This window comes from Podarcis cretensis (assembly GCF_951804945.1).
Source record: "Podarcis cretensis genome assembly, chromosome: 12".
NCBI lineage: Eukaryota > Metazoa > Chordata > Lepidosauria > Squamata > Lacertidae > Podarcis > Podarcis cretensis.
In genome coordinates this window covers 1,107,452-1,127,231 of record NC_137181.1, presented here as the reverse complement: position 1 = coordinate 1,127,231, position 19,780 = coordinate 1,107,452, and the positions used below count along the sequence as shown (strand labels likewise).

Here is a 19,780-nt window from a genome sequence, read left to right as displayed (position 1 = left end):
AACTGAGCCGAATTCCTAGAGAGGAGATGAAGAATGGGGGGGGGGGAACCAGGTCCTCCCGATCCAAAGCCCCTCCCTCACTCTCAAGTCACTTCCTGCAAGGGGGGGGGGCGGGCGGTGGATGTTTTGCGTGTCTCCTTTGCCAGCTTTGCTGCCTGGGTGGCTCCTGCTGCAATCGGGTGAGTCTCCTCTCTCTCTCCTCCCTTTGGGGGTCCCAGGGCTGCAGGGGGGCCGTGTCCAGATCATGCGTGCCCCCCAGGGTCCTGCACCCCCTCCTTGCTCTCTGCAAATCCAGGGGGCGGGTGGTTTTGCAGGAGGGCTGCAACCCTGTTCTTCCTTCCTAGCCAAGGCTGCTCACCGCTTTGCTTCAATCCAGCCAGACCTGAGTCTGCTGCAATGGCAGAGGAGTCTCCTGGGGGGTCCAGAGCCCCGTCTAGTCCTGTTGAGTCTCAGTCAGTCAGGCTGGAGTCAGTCTTCGCCCCTCTTGGGGGAGGAGAAAGAGCAGGGAGGAGGGGCTGGCTGGGCCAGGGAGGGGTCAGGCCCTCCCTGCAGGAGTGGGGGGTCTCTTCCTGCTTGGGGGAGGCGGCGGGGTGAATTCCCTGGATTCAGAGATCCTAACTAACTCCTGACCAGTGTCTAATCTCCCTTTCCTGAGCAAAGTTCTTGAGTAAGTGGTCGCTGACCAGATCCAGGCGCTTTTGGAAGAAACTGATTTTCTGCATCCATTTCAATGACCCAGATACAAGCACACCCTCCCTTGTCCTCCAGCTAGAAGAAAAGCTTTCCCCCCCACCCGTTCATCAGGCAGGGAACTTATCCAGACTCCTGGCTGACCCAGGTGCGCCCGTTCAGACATGCAGCCTCTCAGGTGTCCAAATGATCTTCTGAGACTGACCAGGAAGCCCTGAACAGAGAACCACCAGAGAAGGAATCGGAGACCTGCTGGGAAGGGAGGGAACCTTGGGAGGGATGGGGGTGAAAGGGGCAGCCCCCCCTCCCAGTGCTGAGAGTTACTGGGAGACCCTCTTCCCACCAGCTGTAATTCCTGAGTTCCCTGGCAAGGAGGACGGTTGCCTAGCCACTTCACGGGAACCTCTCCCAGCAGCGCTCAGCACCCTTTACAAACTACGGTTCCTGTGGTTCTATGGACTCTTTAAAGGGGTCTCATCCTGCTTTACAGATGCAGTGCAGGGGGAGAGCTGGGAGTGTGTGTTGTCGTTTTGGAATAACTTTTAATGGAGTTTTATAACAAGGATCATGGGAATAATGAAGGACACAAAGAAACTGAGTCTTCTCTTGTCATTTGTATATCACGAAAATAGCACAGTAGGTTTAGGAGAATATCTACAACATATAGTTAATTACAGTGGTGCCCTGCAAGACGAATGCCTCGCAAGACGGAAAACTCGCTAGACGAAAGAGTTTTCCGTTTTGGAGGTGCTTCGCAAAACGAATTTCCTATGGGCTTCGCAAGACGAAAATGTCTTGCGAGTTCCTGCGGGTTTTTTCCCCTCCCCCCCTTTTCTAAGCCGCAAAGCCGCTAAAAGCCGCTAAACCGCAAATAGCCCTAAGCCGCTAAGCCGTCAATGGGCTTGCTTCGCAAGACGAAAAAACCGCAAGACAAAGAGACTCGCGGAACGGATTCTTTTCGTCTTGCGAGGCACCACTGTATTAGAAATCAGGCAGTGTCTGAGTTCTTGGTTTGTGAATAGGTTTAAGCAAAAGCAGAAAAAGGGCCAACAGGACAGAGCAATTAACAGATAACACTGAGCATCACATAACCAAACACCTGGTCAGATTAAGTGTGGGAAAACAGTCCCTTTTCCTTTCTTGTTACCAGTGAAAAAAATATAAAGTGCTGGTCCATTGATGAACATGGGACGGGGCTTCCAAACAAAGATAATGATTTGATATGTTTAAATTAAAGTCAACCAGGTGGAGCCAAATGCTCAAAACTGCAGATGCCAGCCACTCCATGGCTGTTTCTTGAGGCTCTGGGTGTAACTCGCAGCTATTTTATCTCATGCTTGAGGCTTTATGTGTTGTCCTGGATGTTATTTTGATTACTTTTCATACTGCATTTCTATAATTCTTTTAGGCCATGGGTAGGCAAACTAAGGCCCGGGGGCTGGATACGGCTCAATTGCCTTCACAGTCCAGCCCGTGGACGGCCTGGGAATCAGCGTGTTGAGGGACAGTGGACCGGCCCCCTGCTGAAAAAGATTGCTGAGCCCTGTATTAGGCTTTATCTTTTTCCCATGTGTAGCGGATTCACCCCGCCAGCTGCCCCCCATTAAATATAGCAGACCCACCTCATGGTACGCCAATTACACCCCCCAGTCACTCCTCTCCCCCCCCCCATGCTCCTTCTCTTCTCCCCACCTCGTCTGGTTCCACAGCCGCGACTTCTCCTCCGCCACCAAGAAAAGATGGATGAGGCGGTTTTGCCAGAATCCCTCCGCCATCTGTGAGACAGAAAGGTGAATGAGAAGTCAGAGGTGGAGCTGTGCATGGCGAACGAGAGAGGGGCCACAGAAAAAGCCTCACGCGCCGAGGGCATTTGGACATTGGCAGCCATTAATCTTATTTTAGTTATGTGAACATTGATGCACCCTGCTTTGGGCTCTTGGATCCCACCAATGAACATCAACTTAATAAAGGAGTGGATTCACCCCGCTAACTGCCCCCCATTAAATATAGAGGACCCACCTCATGATATGCAAATTACACAAATTTCTGCAATTTCCCACAGGCTACCTTGTGAGGATCTTGTGCGAGATGAAACTTAGTGATTTAGAGTCTTAGGAAAGAGCTGAACGAACAAGAACAGTTTTATTTACAAAAGAAGAGGTCAATGAAACAAATTTGGGGTCAGGAGATGCGTTCTTTCAAATAAAAGTTGGCTTCTTACTTAAACTAAATACATAGATGTCACAGCTTTTCTCAAACTTCAGTTGCTAAAAGCTCACTTGTTGCACTTCAGTTGGAAGTTCAGGTTTCTACCATAGGAGGTAAAAGAATTAACTCTGTTTCTGTTCATTTACTTAGTTATGAGCAGGGTTACACTTAAATACTTTTAATACAGCGCAGCTTCCTTCTCAGCCTAATACTTTGGTTCCTGAGCGAGGGGCACTTTTCGTTCGTCCGCCTCTCAGGCCTTGTTATTCATTTGGGGGGGCAGTCTCCTTTTCCTAGGAGACCTCTCCCCTCCTGACTGGAAGGAGACCCTGGTTTAGACCGTCTTCCCACAGATTCTCCCTCTCCTGCCTCCTCAGACTCAGCCCTCCAGATTAATTCCTGCCTCCATATTCTCCCCAGACCCTCCACTGGGTCTTCTTCCTATCTAAGCTGTGAGACTCCTTCTTTTGGCTAGAGACATTCTCCCCAGATCAGAGTCAGTTCTCCCTCAGAAAAGAGCCTCTCCGAATAATAATAATAATAATAATAATAATAATAATACCCCTCTCCCCTCTCAGATCAGGCCCTGCCCACTCTCCCCCTCAGAAAGGGCTCCTCGGATTTTCCCTCCAAAAGGGCTGGCAGCCAATCAGAGAGAGAGAGGCTCCCGCCCTCTGCTGGAACCTCGGAGGCACTGCACCCCCACACTCTGCTCTGGCTCTGAGGGAAAATACCTCATGGGATGAAGCAAAAGGAGAAAACTAGGAAGAAGAAAGGATACAGATAAACTGACCGAGTCTTCTCTTGTCATTTGTATTTCACAATTAGTTTACAGGAATATCTGCAACATATGGTTCATTATTAGAGGTCAGCGCCTGAGATTGAGGCAAATGCTCAAAACTACAGATTCCAAACACCCCTCACCCCCGTTTCTAGAAGGTCTGTGTGTAACTTGAGGCTTTTTTCCCGTGCTTGAGGCTTTATGTTATTATTATTATTTGTTGGTATTTTTACTACTATTACCACTGTTCCATAGCAGATTGCAACCATTTAAAAATATTTTTAAAAGTCAAAACAAATAATAATCAGAAGAATAGGCTGGGTCCTCCGTTGTCAGAGGCCTTGGGAAAGAGGGGGAAGAGCCTGTGTGGGGAGGGAATCCCCCAAGGGGGGGGGTCTGCCCCCAGGATGCCCTCTCTTGGGCCACCCCCACCCTAGACTCTCAAGGGGGTGAAACTACCAAGAGGGCCCCCCTGCCAAATTTCACAGCCAAGAGGGTCTGTAGGGAAGAAGGTGGTTCTTGACATATTGGGGGGGCTAAGTGAACCCCTCCCAAAGGCAGCCCTGTTTAGGGCAGTTTTTAATGTTTAATGTTGTATTGTGTTTTTAATATTTGGTTGGGAGCCTCCCAGAGGGGCTGGGGAAACCCAGCCAGATGGGTGGGGTGTAAATAATAAATTCCTATTATTATATTATACTCCTGTGAGCACTTTGAATTGGACCTGGAAATGAAGGGACCACCAATGCAGCTGTTTTAAAACAGGAATTAAATGTGTTCTCAGGGGTTGTAATGGGAGGGATTCAATGAGATGGGGTAGACCCATGGATGCTCCTTGGAGAAAAAGGGAGGAAATAAATGCCCTTCATAAAGAAAGGGAGCCCAGCCAACAATCTGGAGCAGATTCTGAACCATCCTCAAGAGCAGTTCCACTTAGAGGGCATTGCGATGATCCTATCTGATCCACAGCAGAGAGTACCCTGGCCATGTCATCACAAAAGACTCACTTGTCAATCACAGTTCTGACTTCTTTCATTGACTGAAAACACTGAAAGGCAGGAGCAACTAAGCTGATTCATTTGACAGACCTTCCCAATGTTTCCTGCACATTTTGCATAGTAACGTCTAGTAGGGCTGGACGTCGGCTTCTCCTTTTCCTTTTTTGAAAAAGAAAGTTCAGCGTCTGGGTTGTGTTGCAGTCCAGCCCTGGTTCCTAATAATATTCCGGGAATCTTTTTCTTTTCCTGGCTGTGTATCAATTTAATAACAGAACAATGTATTTGCTTTGTAGGATTTGCAAAGGCCTCTACCTAGGAAAGACAGAACTTGGCAGTAGGACCAAGAGCTTTCTTCCGATCTCTTGGGGGATTCCACAGAGCCCAGATGGATGAGTCAGAGTCCGCTGGCCCTGAAGCAGGAAGAGGCCATGCCACCCAAACTGGGAACAGCGGTGGAATCTGGGATAACTCTCTGCTGAAGATCCTGGGTGAGGAAAACACCTTCAGCTCAGAATTGCAGAGACAAAATTTCAGGCACTTCTGCTACCAGGAAGCCAAAGGACCTCGAGAGGTTTGCAGCCGACTCCACCACCTTGACCGTCGGTGGCTGAAGCCAGAAAGGCACACGAAAGCTGAGATGCTGGACCTAGTGATCTTGGAGCAGTTCCTGGCTGTCCTTCCACCGGAGATGGAGAGCTGGGTGAGGGAATGTGGAGCGGAGACCAGTTCCCAGGCGGTGGCCCTGGCCGAAGGTTTCCTCCTGAGTCTGGCAGAGGAGAGGAAGCAGGCAGAGAGAAAGCAGGTGAGAGAGACTTTCCTCTGGATATTCCGAAGGGGCTCTGAACATGAGAGAGAGTATCCCAAAATTCTCTCTTAATCCCCCAATCTATTTTTGGAAAGCTTCCAAGGAATGAGATCGGATACCCCTAAAGCTTTTGCCTCTCCCAGTCCTTTTCTAATGTTTCTCTCCATTCTCTGCTTCCAATCCTTTTTGCCCTTTCAGGGAAAGATTATCTTTGCAGAAACGGGCCTGGATACCTCTGAGGCAGAGATGACTCCATTGGACACCAAAGAGAGGCCACTGGGTAAGGAGGAAGGAGGGTTTTTTCCCCATTTGGTCACACATTCTGTAGATTTTGCCTCTAATCTGTGGGGAGGACACTAGGGGCCAAGAGCCCAAAGTGGGGACATGTATTTTTACCTAGCTAAGATACAAATGTCAAAATGCACTCAGTAGGTGTGACTTTTTTACAGGCCCACCTGTAGTTAGAGATGCACTGCTTCACCTCTAAGAGAAGCATGTGATAATGGCCTGGCACTTACCTTTGTCTCTCACAGGTGACAGAATGATGCTGGCAAGAGATGCTTATCCATCTTTGCATGAAGGCAGACATGCAGCAGCCATGGAACCAGATCAGGTAGGGAGAATGAAGGATTGTGGGGCAAAGAGTCCCTAATGAATCTCTCTCCTCCTTCTCTTGGCTGTAAAGGCCATTGCAGGAGCCTTATGTTCTGAGAATGGTGAACAATCACCTCACGTTGACTAGCCTCCTGAATGCTGCTAATACAGTGGTACCTCTGGTTACGTACTTAATTCGTTCTGGAGGTCCGTTCTTAACCTGAAACTGTTCTTAACCTGAAGCACCACTTTAGCTAATGGGGCCTCCTGCTGCCGCTGCATCGCCGGAGCATGATTTCTGTTCTTATCCTGAAGCAAAATTCTTAACCTGAAGCGTATGTAATACGAGGTACCACTATTATTTATCAGTAGTTGCAGTTTTATTTACAGATTTAACATTTAATGCTTAAATAGGCTTCTAAATCGTTGAGAAATCATAAAAACAGTGGCCAGAATTCACCTTTTCCCTCATTCCCCTCCCCGTGACCCGCAGTACCCCCTGAAGTTGACTTTAATGCATTGTGAAGGTTCCCCCCACCTCCAGAACAGTAGATGGGGAGAGCAAAGAGAGGATCTTTCCATCTGGGAAACTGGAATCGATGAGCAGAGAGAATTACTGTATTTTTCACTCTATAACACACACCTGACCATAACACACACGTAGTTTTTAGAGGAGGAAAACAAGAAAAAAAAATCTGAAAGAAATAGTGGATGTATCATTTTTGTACTTCATGCTGTGGCCACAGACATGTGATTCGACGGTGAGTTTGGGGCACCCCAATGCAATAATCCTGAGAATCCATGTGGATCCATGCTTTGTAACCACGTTTTTGCACCATTGCAGCCCCAGGCAACAGTGGGTGCGTGGGTTTTTTTGGTGCAGGCTGTAGCCATGGACATGCTATGTGATCTGATGGTGAATTTGGGGTGACCCAGTGCAAAGATCCTGAGAATCCATGTGGATCTGTGCATTGTAACCACGTTTTAAGTGGGGAGGGAATGAAAAACAGAAGGGACAAGGAGCACGAGAGGGGTGTGCGGAGAAGCAGCTGGCTAACAATGCAGGAGAGGGGTTTAACGGGAGGGAGGAAAGGAAGGCAAAAGTTCCCCCCCCCCAAGCAAGGCTCCCCCCCTCCAATCTGCATGTTTTCCGGCTGCCTGCGAGTCCCTAGAATGCTGGACGCAGCAGCACCGGAGCACAGAGAGGAGGAGGTGGTGGCTGTCGGCTGCGCTCCTAGCCGACGGAACCTGAGCCAGGTGGGCTGGAGCCTGCGCGCAGTGTGACTAGGAAGGAATTAGAAGGAAGGACGTGATCCTTTCCTTTCCCCTCTGCTTGCCAGGAGGGCAGGGGATTTCCCTGCTCTTTGTTGCGTTTGAGCAAACATAGCAACCGAAAACAGAAGCGGGTGGGCAGTAAGACCCTGAGGCAGAATGCAGGAAAGCGGCAGCCTTGCTTCTGCAGCCTTCCCTCCTCCGCGCGATCTGATTTTTGCCTCTGCACTCGGGCCAGTCAGCTCCAGGGACCACACATTCGCTCAATAACATGCACAGACATTTCCCCTTACTTTGTAGGAGAAAAACTGTGCACGTTATAGCGAGAAAAATACGGTATTTGAAGATCACCATGTGGCATTCCATCCATTCCCCCAAAAGCTTAATACCAGTCATTAAAATACACACAAAAATACAGTTTTGTTAAAACATTAAAATATGCATCCATAATAAAAATGTGCAGCAAAACAATTACATTAAAACAAAACAGCAATGAACAGGCAGAAGACAACAGAGCAATGTGTAGTAGATAATCTGTATGTGGTCTAAGAAGGGGACCTTTCCCTTTTTATTTTAGGGTCTGGTGTGCTTTGAAGATGTAGCTGTTCATTTCACAGATGAGGAATGGGAGTTGCTGGATCCTGACCAAAGAGCTCTGTATAAGGAAGTAATGGAGGAGAATCGTGGGATCATGGAGTCTCTTGGTAAATCTGCCTTTTGGATTACAATATCTCTTTTGGAATTCTTTTTGAAATTCAGTCCCTGAGGCTGTGATCCGTTTCTTTTTTGTTGCAGATGGTGATGAATCAGAAAGGAAGAATGAGGCAGACCAAATCTACACAATGGAGAAGCGGTATCAATATTTGGAGTGTATAGAAAGCTTCAGAAGAATTCATACAGGGGAGAAACCCTATCAGTGCATGGAATGTGGAAAGAGCTTCAGTCGGAAGGATAATCTCAATCTTCATCAAAGAATTCATACAGGGGAGAAACCATATCAGTGCTTGGAATGTGGAAAGAGCTTCAGTCGGAAGGATCATTTCACTCTTCATCAAAGAATTCATACTGGAGAGAAACCATATCAGTGTTTGGAATGTGGAAGGAGCTTCACCCGGGAGGACAGTCTGACTTCCCATCAAAGAATTCATACAGGGGAGAAATTATATCAGTGCTTCGAATGTGGAAAGAGGTTCAGTCAGAAGGGAAGTATCACTTCCCATGAAAAAAGTCACACCGAGAAGAAAGCATATCAGTGTATGGAATGTGGGAAGAGCTATACCCGGAAGGATTGTCTGGCTTCACATCAAAGAACTCATACAGGGGAGAAGCCCTTTGAGTGCTTGGAATGCGGGAAGAGCTTCACTCAAAGAGCAGGTCTCGTGTACCATCAAAGAATACATACAGGGGAGAAGCTGTTTGAGTGCTTGGAATGTGGGAAGATCTTCACTCATAAAGCAAGTTTCATGCGGCATCAAAGAATCCATACAGGGGAGATGCCCTTTGAGTGCTTGGAATGTGGAAAGAGATTCAGTCAGAGAATTGGTCTCGTGTCCCATCAAAGTATCCATACAGGGGAGAAGCCCTTTGAGTGCTTGGAATGTGGGAAGAGATTCAGTCAGAGAACTGGTCTCATGTCCCATCAAAGAATCCATACAGGTGAGAAGCCATTTCAGTGCTTGGAATGTGGAAAGAGCTTCACTCGGTACTCCCATCTCAGTTCGCATCAAAGAACTCACAGCAAGGACAAACCATATCAGTGCATGGATTGTGGAAAGAGCTTCGCTTGGAAGGAAAGTCTCACTCCCCATCAAAGAATTCATACAGGGGAGAAACCGTATGAGTGCTTTGAATGTAAAAAAAGGTTCAGTCAGAGTGCCCAGCTCTCCGTCCATCAAAGAATTCACACAGGGGACAAATGATACCAGTGCTCAGAATGTGGAAAGAGCTTCATTCGAAGCGCCCATCTCACTTCCCAGCAAATAATTTATACAGCAGACCAGTCTTCCAGAACTGGAAGACTGGGGAAATATCATCAAAGGAACTGAAGGAGGTGAGGACAGCTGACCCCACCTAGGCCTGAAGTCACCCCCCCCCCCCATAATCACCCCAGGCCTCAAACCTGTCCAAAATTCCTTTTGTCTTCTAAAAAAAAATCCAAAACAGCTTTTCTCTGCTCTTCTCTGCTTTTCTCACAAGATGCATAGGAAAAATGTTACTCTTTTATCGGTACGAGATGGCTTCAAAAAGCTAATGAATAGGCTCTGTCATTGCCAAGAATACTCAAGCCTGAGAACTGACTTTTATCTCATTCAGTTGCAACATCTTTGAACATGCTGAACCGCTCTCATTGCCCTTTCCTGGGAAGGGTGCCAAGAGTCCAAAATAGTCCCGAGACAGGAACTTTCTGTTCATGCTAAGGAGACACATGGGGAGAAACTTTTCAGAAGGAGGAGAAAGGGGAGGGAAGTGGAAGGGAAATATATACTCTGTGCAAATGGCTGTAAACTCGTGCTTGTTTGTGAACTATCACACTTGCTCCTTCTACCAGTTCGTGGATGGTAGAAATAAAGCTTTTTCTTCGAAACTATTCCTTGAGTGTCTGTTGACTCCCATTTTCCCTTTCCAGGGCGCAATATTTTTTCCCACCCGAGGGCAAAGCCTCGTAAGGCTACAGAACAATGGCGAGAGAAGCTGATGAACTATGCAGAGTTGGCAAAGCTAACAGATAAACTGTCGGGGAAAAGACAATAGTGACTTTGAAAAAGAATGGGAACCTTTTACATCATATCTGCAGAAACAACAACAAAAAGAGTCATTGGCAGGATTTAAATAAACATTTGCAAATTTATTTACCAAAAATAGGACACTTAATATGACACTATAGAAGTAAATATAAACAGCAGAATGTAATATAAGATGGAATAAACCAGTGATGGAAGTTGAGGGAAGTCCGCAAGGAAGGGGAAAATTGAAATCTGAATGTAATGTAATGATTATTGACATTGTTAAAAAATAAAAATCTAAAATAAATGATTAAAAAAATAGAATTCATACAGCGGAGAAGCCATATAAGAGCTTCAGTTGGAAGAGAAGTCTCACTTCACATGAAAGAACTCACAGGGAGGAGACACCATATAAGGGCTTGGAATGTGGGAAGAGCTTTGCCCGGAAGACAAGTCTCACAGCCCATGGAAGAATTCCCACAGGGGACAAAGCCTAACGGTGCTCAGAATGTGGACGGAGCTTCGGTCAGAGAACCCAACTCACTTCTCATCAAATAATTCATAAAGGGGGAAACCATTCAGTTATTGCAATGCGGAAAGAGCTTCAATCAGTGTGACAATCCCACTTCCCATCAAAGGATGCCTATTAGGAGAGGCATAGAAACAGAATTGTAGAGTTGGAAGAGCCGTGGCAATGCTGGAATGTCTCCTGAAGCATGCCTGACAGATAGTCGTTCAACCTCTGGTGATGAACCTGCAAGGAAGGAGAGGTCACCATCAGAATTTTCTTCCTGATGTGTAGCCATTTGGATCCTACCCTCTGGAGCAGCAGAAAACAAGCTTGCTCCATCTTCCATGTGACCCTTGATCATCTTGGTCACCCTCCTCTGTCAATATCCTTCTTAAATTGTGGTGCCCAAAACTGGACACAGAACTCTGGTGGAGTCTAACCAACGTGGAATACAGCATGACTATTTCTTGACGAGGGCCTGCTCGTCATCAGAAATAATCAGTCTCACACCAGGATGGATTGAAAGAGCCTGACCAGCTAAAAGCTGCTGCAGCCCAGCATTTATTTTGAACAGTAAAAAACTTACAACATTGTATCAACCCAGCAGATAAAGACAATACCATATATGGATGTCACCCCATCACCAGGCTATACTATGTGGACCAATCATTAGTCTAGCATGAGGTGTTCACGCGCTCATCATGCCCAGCACAGCCTGCCCTGCCCAAAGTTCAGGCTGCAGTAAATTTCCACCCATGCGCCCATCTTGCCGCATAGGCACAAACAACCTTTTTCCTACATGCCCTCTTTTCTTACTTGTTTTATGAAAAGTAATTTGTCTCATTTCCTAAACGCTTATATCTTGCAACATAAATTCTTCTCGTCATCCCTGTGGTGGGTCGTGGTTTGTACCACCACGTAGTACATTGGGCAAACAAAGAGGGTAGGCATTGAATGCAGCAGCGCAACACAATGAATCCTGCAACAAGCAAAATTACAATTAGCAAAAGTTTTCTTAACCATGCTCTATTAGGTAACCAGGAAGACAACCATTCCCATGGATCAAAACCTTCAGGTGGATTCAAAGGATTATGGGCTATCATTTTTTCCATATAATTAATAGTAGCAGAAATATTGGCCGATTGATCAGATATATACATACAACGAGAATGAATCAAGGCACAAACTCCACCTTTGGAGGCAAGGATTTTTTTGTAAAACAACTTCTCTTATTTCTGACATTTCATTGTTAATTATTTTTAAAGCCAAGATGGTAGAATTAAACAAGGCTTCAGTCCAATTTGCCAATCTATGCAGATCATGGTAATTCATAGCTGCACCTAAAGAGGGCAGAAGGGACCTAGAGATGGCTGTCCCTGTATATCGAGAAATAGGTGATTGCACTTCCCTTCTGTTACGCAAACGGACCGCTGGGAGCTTGTCCATTTTATACACCAGGGGTATGACTACTCCTAAAGTGCAGGTTCCAGAAAAGGCAAGGGGGATTTCTTTGTAGGCTCTTGTGCCACAGAATAACCATAAGTCAGATTGAAGCAAACATGTAGATTTGCTGCTCTTCTTCATCCAATCAAACCAAACATAAAAATCTCTACACGCAGCCTGTTGTTCATAAGTCATGTTGGTCGTGACATTATTAACTAAAACTCTTGGCCTACCACTCATAGTGGTAACATTAAGAAAACAAGAAGATCCATTAACATACTCATAGGTCCAATTACAATATGGATAATGACCTAAAAAGTTACTACTATTATGATTGAAAAGAAAACAATGAGACGCTATTTCCACAAGCGACAAAAACACGGGGGGTAAACTTGTACGATTATCCTTCATATTATTACTAATCTTATATGAGGCATTTACTGGAATACCATGCAATAATATGCCAGACCTCTTTGATTGAGGAGGGATATGCATACACACCCAACATTCAGAAAGACTAAGTATAGAAGCAAAATGATTTATGTCCCTAACATAGGTATTGTTGTTCCAAATCTGATAATGTTCTGGCCTCTGGACCTTCTGCAAAAGAGCAGCACGACGAAGACTGCGCTTCACAATGTCCACAGAGGGATGATTGGTAGTCACGGTGGCTTCCCAGGGGGGAGGAGGATTTTCTTCGCAGGATTTTGGGACACAGTGGAGGACAAAGCCGTGGCTAAAAGGCGGGCTTTGTGTGTCTCAGTGCCCACTGACTGGCAGGCTTTAAGCATATCAGCAATGGCTATATTTGGCGTTGTCATCAAAGGGCGCAGCGCTTGCTTACAGTCCTCATTTGCGTTATCAAACGCAAGCTGGCAGACAATCACTTCTTGGGCTGCCACGTCCTGAACTTGCCGCTTAAGAGTATTATATAAGCGATCGACAAATTGTCCATACGGCTCTGTAGGGCCTTGGCGGACGCTGCCCCAACGCCCACCGCGCTCGGTCTTATCATCAGGCACGGCAGACAGGGCCTCCTGAGCGGCAGCGGTAGTGGCTTCCCAATACATGGGATCAAGGGCTAGCTGCTGGGCGATGGTAAGAAAATTGCCCCCACCCGTCAACCCGTCAAAAACATCAGTATGGGTCAACATAACGGGCTGGGGGTGCAGTGCCAGCGACAGCGGCGGCAATTGCGGCTTGGTGAGCAGCCTGTGCAGCGTTGTTGAGATTGTTGCGAATACCGTCAACGCGACGTTGGCAAGCCCAGTTCCAAGCTTGTATGAACAAAATCATTTGATGAGGCTGCATTACAATACGGGCCAGCAATTTAATATCTTCTGGTACCAGATTCTGTTGAAAAAGAGTACCAAAAAGTCCCAAGGTATAAGGGGAATGCAAGCCATTGTCCCTGACAGAGGAATATAGTTCCTTTATGAATCTCAAATCAAACTGCTCATGCCGGGCTGGGCCTCCCCCCGGGGCGGCAGGAACAATTACAGGAAAAAGATTTGGGGTGGCAGAATCAAAAGCCAGCAACGGAGCAGCGGCATGAAGAGATTCTTGAAGAGGAGTGGTAGTGGGCGGTGCAGAAAGCGAAGAAGGTGGTGGAGTCAGTGGTGGGACAGGAGGAGCCGAAGGAGAGAAATCCGGTGGTTTAGGAGGTACATAAACCGGAGGATTCAAAGAAGGCAACGTGGGATGTAGAGACGAAGGAGGAGCCAAAAGGACAGGTGAGACAGGCGACGAGGCAGCCAGGAGGATATTTGCAGGAGTTAAGCTCGACATAGCTTTGTAGACTTTACACCAGGCTTGTAAAACTTTGATATCAATTTGAGGATGGTTGTGGAAAAAATGTCCTATTTTCCCCAAGTCTTTTAAATCCCAAGTGCCATCCTGAGGATACCAGGGGCAGTGAGTGTCCAAAGCTTGAATAAGCGCCTTGAGATCGGCATTCTTATGTAGTGAAGTTTCACCCTGGGCCAGCAGGGGGATACTGTATATAGTTTTCACTCAGGTCTGTAGATAGTTTTCCCTCAGGTCCACGTCAGTTATTTTAGGCGGGAACTCTGGGCTGTTGTTGTTACAATGTTGACAGCCGGCTGCCTATGAAAGCAGGCCGGCTGAGCTGTTTGCAGGCAGTTCTATTCCAGCTTACAAAAATAATGGGGGCGACTTGTGGATCAAGGCTAAAGGAGATGGGCGTACCTGTATATTGCCCCAAGGTGCCGTCAAAAACCTCGGCAAAGTCTTTGACCAGACCCTCAGTCTCTGCGTTAGAGATGCAGTTGATGCCAGTGACTTCCAGGCCGAGGGCATCAAACCAGTCTAGCCCTAGGAGGCTTGGCCGCTGACCTTCGACCACCACCAACCGGAGCAGGCCCGAAAAATCCTTGAAGGCAATCCGGAACCGGCCAACGCCTACCACGGAATGTCGTTTCCCTGGTAGTCTCTCAGGTGTACGCGGTGAGAGTCGAGTTGCCTTTTGGACACTCTGGGTACCAGTCTTTTGATGGTGCTCCATGACACGATGGACAGGGCAGACCCGGTGTCGATCTCCATGTCACATGGAGCTCCTTCAATGAGCACCGTGACGTTCAGCTTGCGTCGCGTAGGCGAGTCGGTTTGGCCAATCGTGGTTCCAGACAGGCAGCGGCAGTTGGTGAGAGCGAAACAACTTTCCTTGGCAGACTGGAGTGAAGACTTGGACTTGCGAGTCGATGAAGGGGGGGTGTCAGACGGAGCCGATCGGCAGACCTTAGCGATGTGGCCCCTTCTGGAACACTTCCTACAGATGGCGTCTCTGAATCGACACTTGGCACGGGAATGGTTGCCTCCGCAGCCGGCACATTCCGGTTGGCCCTTGGACTTCTGTTGGAACTTCCTGCGCTCCCGCTTTGTCTGGTGCACGTCATCGTCTTCACTGGAGGATGCCTCATCACTGCTGGCCTCTTCATGATGCACCGGAACTGGCTCCCTAGCAAGACGCGGGCTGCTGGACTTGCGGATCTCCTGGGCAGAGCGTTCAGCAGCTTCTGAGGCCACAGCCTCCTCAATGGCTTTCTGTAGCGTGAGGTCTGGCTTGGCGAGGAGACGCCGTTGCAGATGGATGTCCCGGACCCCGCAGACGATTCGATCCATCAGGGCATCGTCTAAGTCTCGGAACTCGCAGTGCATTGCAGCCTGTCGCAGGGCGGTGGTGTAGTTGTTGATTGACTCCCCCTCTGCCTGGTTCCCGTGGTAGAACGCATGGCGGGCAGCAATCTTGGACGGCTTTGGTGCGTAGTGGTTGCGGAGCTTCTCTTGGATCGTGTCCCATGGTGTTGCCTGGACTGCTTCAGGCGCAACCAATGCTCGGGCCGTCTCAAACACCTCAGGCCCACAGAGGCTGAGGAATAGGCCCCGCTTCCGATCCATTGATACTGCTGTCAGCTCGTTGGCTTGGAGGTAGCAGTCGAACCGAGCGAGGTAGGAGTCCCATGATTCAGAGGCTGGCGCAAACGGCGGTAGAGGCACAAGTGAAGCCATGATTCCGATGCCGGCGTGAAGGGCGATGGATGGAACACAGTGCTCTTAGCCAGAACAGTCAGCTCTGAATTGGTTCTGTCCAGTGATTTCGCTCAGTGATTTCGCTCTGTGATTCAGCTCAGTGATTCAGCTCAGTTCAGAGGCTGGCCGCATCTGATGTCCATCGATCCCATCCTCGTCGCCGGTGTTAAGTTGTGGGTTTTACATAGCAGACGACACAGCGATTTCTCCAAGTAGCTCTTTATTTTTGTAAGCTGGAATAGAACTGCCTGCAAACAGCTCAGCCGGCCTGCTTTTATAGGCAGCCGGCTGCCAACATTGTAACAACAACAGCCCAGAGTTCCCGCCTAAAATAACTGACGTGGACCTGAGGGAAAACTATCTACAGACCTGAGTGAAAACTATCTACAGTATCCCCCTGCTGGCCCAGGGTGAAACTTCATTACATAACAAAAGTAATCTATGAAGCACCTACGTCAAGAGTCAAAGAGAATGGTAATCTCTCTGCCACCTTTCTTCAGGCCTGAGGAACCAAACAAGGATGTCCTATCTCGCCATCGCTTTTCAGTATCTGCTTAGAACGCTTGGCTTTCACCATGAGACAACACTGAGGTTCACAGAGTAGTTCACAATACATTTGAATATAAACTAGTTTTATTGTTTATTTCAAATGATAGATGCTTTTGGTAAAACATCAGGTTATACTATTCTATTATTCTGTTAATTGGTCCAATCAGAACTGATGCCAGTAGGCCAAAATCTGATTGCACATTCCTTCAAGGAATATCAATTCCAGATTTGTTCCAAATCTCTACACTATCTAGGCAGCTTAATATCTAGGCAGCTTAATACCAAGAGATTAAAAAGAATAAGTCACACTTAATATAAATAAAATAATAAAAGAGATTTCTTCATATATTGATATACAGAAGTCATTGAACCTTACACTTTGGAGAAGGTGGAATGCTCTCAAAATGAATATAATTCCCAGATTAATTTATATTTTGAGAGGACTTGCAGTTTCTATATCTCATGTTTTCAAATGATAAACTCCCTGTTTAGGAAATGCCTTTATATTTATCTACTTTATACTTATCTACTTTATACATATCTACTGTCATGTATTAAATACTGGAAACTCATTGTTGGTCTTAATTTTCCGACGTGGGTGACCTTAGAATATGCACATACAGCCCCTTGGGTGGGCTGGAGAATACAGTCATACCTCGGGTTAAATGGGCTTCAGGTTGATCGCTTTTGGGTTTCGCCATTCGCGCATGTGCAGACGGTCAAAATGACGTCACGTGCATGCGCAGAAGTGGCGAATCGCGACCTGCACATGCGCAGACGCAGGTTGCGTTCGCTTCTGGATGCGAACGGGGCTCTGGAACGGATCCTGTTCGTATCCAGAGGTACCACTGTACTAGGATCAAAATATTTGAAATCCCAGGTGACTCTAGAAACAACTAAGTCAGTTAGAAAGATATGGAACATATTGTGTCTAATAAAAATAAAGTTGATCTATACTCGCATGCCAAACTTGCCCTGTGGGGAAACCCTATATTAAAAACTGCTAAAAAGATGGTACTATGGAAAAATTTAATGGAAACAGGTGTATTGACTCTGGACCAAGTGATAGAAACTAGAAAGCCAGGGAATACTTTTTAGACCTACCTACTAACAATAATGGGATGCGGGTAGAGCTGTGGGTTAAACCACAGAGGCTAGGACTTGCCGATCAGAAGGTTGGCGGTTCGAATCCGTGCGACGGGGTGAGCTCCCGTTGCTCGATCCCAGCTCCTGCCAACCTAGCAGTTCAAAAGCACATCAAAGTGCAAGTAGATAAATAGGTACCGGACTTCCGGGTTAGCGCGATCCGAGTAATGGCGGATTCCCTCCGAGCTCCGGAGGGAATCGGCTCCATTGCAGACGGGTCTCACCGCGACGGCGACGCGGGGACCCTTAGAAACCGCAGGCGCGGAAGCCTGCGGACCTGGTGACTCGGCGGGCACCTAAAGCGCCCCCCCGACCCACGAAGAGCCTTTTTAAAGGCTGCGGAGAGGGTACGGGGAGTGGCGTGGTGCTGTGAGTAGACCGCTACTGCAGTGGAGCGAAGCCGCGAGCCATGGCCGGAGACCGCTGACTTTCTTCCCTGAAATTCGGACTTTAATTAATCCGTGAGTAGATTGGAATTTGGACTCTAAAAAGTTTATCCTTGAATTCGGCACGATCGGGGGATGTGCTAAAGGGAAGTCCGCACCCCCTTGCCTACAGAAAATTTAAAGCAAAGATCGGAGAACTAAGGTGGAGAGTTCTTTCTTTGGTGTTCTGTAAAAGATAATATTTGCACGAATTTGACAGAAGAAGATGTGTGCTGGAGAGTAAGAGTGGATTTTTAGAAGTTTTTGTTTGAACCTCCCCAGACCCGGGGGTGTCCTTTATGTGAGCTGGAGAAAAAGGAACGAGGAATTTGACAGCTGTCAAAGGAGCTGTCAAACGGGCAGCGAAAGTTAAAAACTCTATTATTTAACACTTTTTGGACTTAATTTGTTACATTTGAACTAAAGTGGTTGGAAATAAAGTAGGGAAATAACAAAGTAAAGGACTATTGGAAAAGACTATTAAGTAATTAGAATCCCCCTAGGGGAAACATTGAAACATTGCAATGGCTGCAGATGGAAAATTACAGGCAGAGTTAGAAAGAATGTTTTTTCTTGTGGGAAAACTGGAGGAGCAGACTACGGTCATGAGTAAACAACTCATAACCTTGAACTCTAAAATAAATGACTCTGCTGAAGGTACAATGGACTTGACTGGGGAAAAATCTGCAGCTGAATCAGAAGAGATAGCTTTGGAACAGGGGGAGAGTGAGCAAGGGCTAGTACAGATGGAGACTACCAACCACAAGCCTACACTGTTAGAATACAAAGAAGAAGACCCTTGGACTACAAATCTGCGAAAGATGCGAAAGAGGAGGGAGGAAGCCCCTGGAACATCTGGAATATCTGAATTTAAAAGAAATAAGAAATATGACTGGGGCTTCCTATTTGAGTATGGATTGGTTGATCTTCTGCAGCAGCTGGTGTCAAGTACTTTGGATGGAAGAAATTCTGATGAGACCGAGCTGGAACTTCCCCGAAACCTGAGGACCAATGAGGAGGGCTACCAACAAGATCGGCAAAGAGAGACTGACAAGGACTTAAAGGCCTCAGATGTGAGGAACCCAGGCTAAAAACTGTTGTTATGGATGTGGGGACATTTGGAAGGGACAGAAACCGGGGCTGGGGGGGGGGGGAAAGGAGAACTTGTTTTTAAATCTTTATGACTTTTGTGTTTGATTACTATGACCTATTTTTAAGATTAAAGGGAAATTCGTGGAAGGAACTCGAGTCGACCTTAGAAAAGGCTTTAACATTTATAAGAAAATTGGATAAGTAAAATCTGGCCAAGTAAATGGTTTTTTTTTTTAAATATATATATATATATATATATAATAATAATAATATGCAAAGGATGAGAGATATGAATTTGCTGAGTTAATTTAACTGAACTAGGATGTATGAAGGGGGGGTGGGGGGAGGTCAAGAACTGGGGTTAGGAAAGTAAGGTTATGAAATTTTATACGTGTTGTCTTTGTCTATGTGTGTGTATGTTTTCATAAAATGTGAAAATTTAATAAAAATATTTAATAAAAAAATAAAAAAATAGATAAATAGGTACCACTCCAGCGGGAAGGTAAACAGCGTTTTCATGCGCTGCTCTGGTTTCCCAGAAGCAGCTTAGTCATGCTGGCCGCATGACCCGGATGCTGTACGCCGTCTCCCTTGGCCAATAAAGCAAGATGAGTACTGCAACCCCAGTATCGGCCACGACTGGACCTAATGGTCAGGGGTCGCTTTACCTTTACCTTTTTAATACAAAATGTAGTAGACTAAAGATGTTTACATTAGTATTATGATAGTAATATCGTATTTATGGGTAGGATATACATATAATCCCCCCCTTTTTTAGAACACAACAACATACAAGTTGTCTCAGGGGTGGCCTGGAATTACCAATGGATGTGGCTCACTATTCGCTAACCTTAGGCTCCGCCCCTTGAATGCTCCACCTCGACACCTAAAACCTGTGCCTCCTCTTGGACAGTTGTCCCCAAAATGGGCGCCACCCCCCTGAAGGGTTTTGTTCCTGGGGGGCACTAAGAGGCAAAGGGGTGGCAGTGTACACAAC

The 19,780-nt window shown here is 46.8% G+C and overlaps 2 protein-coding genes across 3 annotated transcripts in view; one reads left to right on the top strand and one right to left on the bottom strand.

Annotated features, from left to right (window-relative positions):
- The window catches only part of LOC307199270 (uncharacterized protein), a 178,964-nt gene that overhangs the window by 17,670 nt on the left and 141,514 nt on the right, over window positions 1-19,780 (bottom strand). Inside the window, exon 4 of one of the 2 annotated variants that reach the window (XM_079947071.1) lies at window positions 2,383-2,465. In XM_079947071.1, coding sequence (XP_079803197.1) covers window positions 2,383-2,465 — 83 coding nt within the window. Of the gene's footprint in view, window positions 1-2,382; window positions 2,466-10,054; window positions 10,823-19,780 lie in introns of those variants that run through there. The other variant, XR_013831831.1, reaches the window with a different exon arrangement.
- Window positions 107-9,932, top strand: LOC307199138 (uncharacterized protein). Its single transcript, XM_079946809.1, has 6 exons — window positions 107-179; window positions 4,968-5,476; window positions 5,678-5,759; window positions 6,013-6,092; window positions 7,923-8,049; window positions 8,141-9,932. The coding sequence occupies exons 2-6, from the start codon at window positions 5,060-5,062 to the stop codon at window positions 9,262-9,264; spliced, it is 1,830 nt and encodes a 609-aa protein (XP_079802935.1). The 5' UTR covers window positions 107-179; window positions 4,968-5,059; the 3' UTR covers window positions 9,265-9,932.

Excerpts from the sequence above, each read along its gene's own strand:
- LOC307199138 (XM_079946809.1), top strand. The coding sequence starts at position 5,060 with ATGGATGAGTCAGAGTCCGCTGGCCCTGAAGCAGGAAGAGGCCATGCC. Across the intron at positions 5,760-6,012 it reads CACCAAAGAGAGGCCACTGG|GTGACAGAATGATGCTGGCA; the intron begins GTAAGGAGGAAG and ends TGTCTCTCACAG. Across the intron at positions 8,050-8,140 it reads TGGGATCATGGAGTCTCTTG|ATGGTGATGAATCAGAAAGG; the intron begins GTAAATCTGCCT and ends TTTTTGTTGCAG.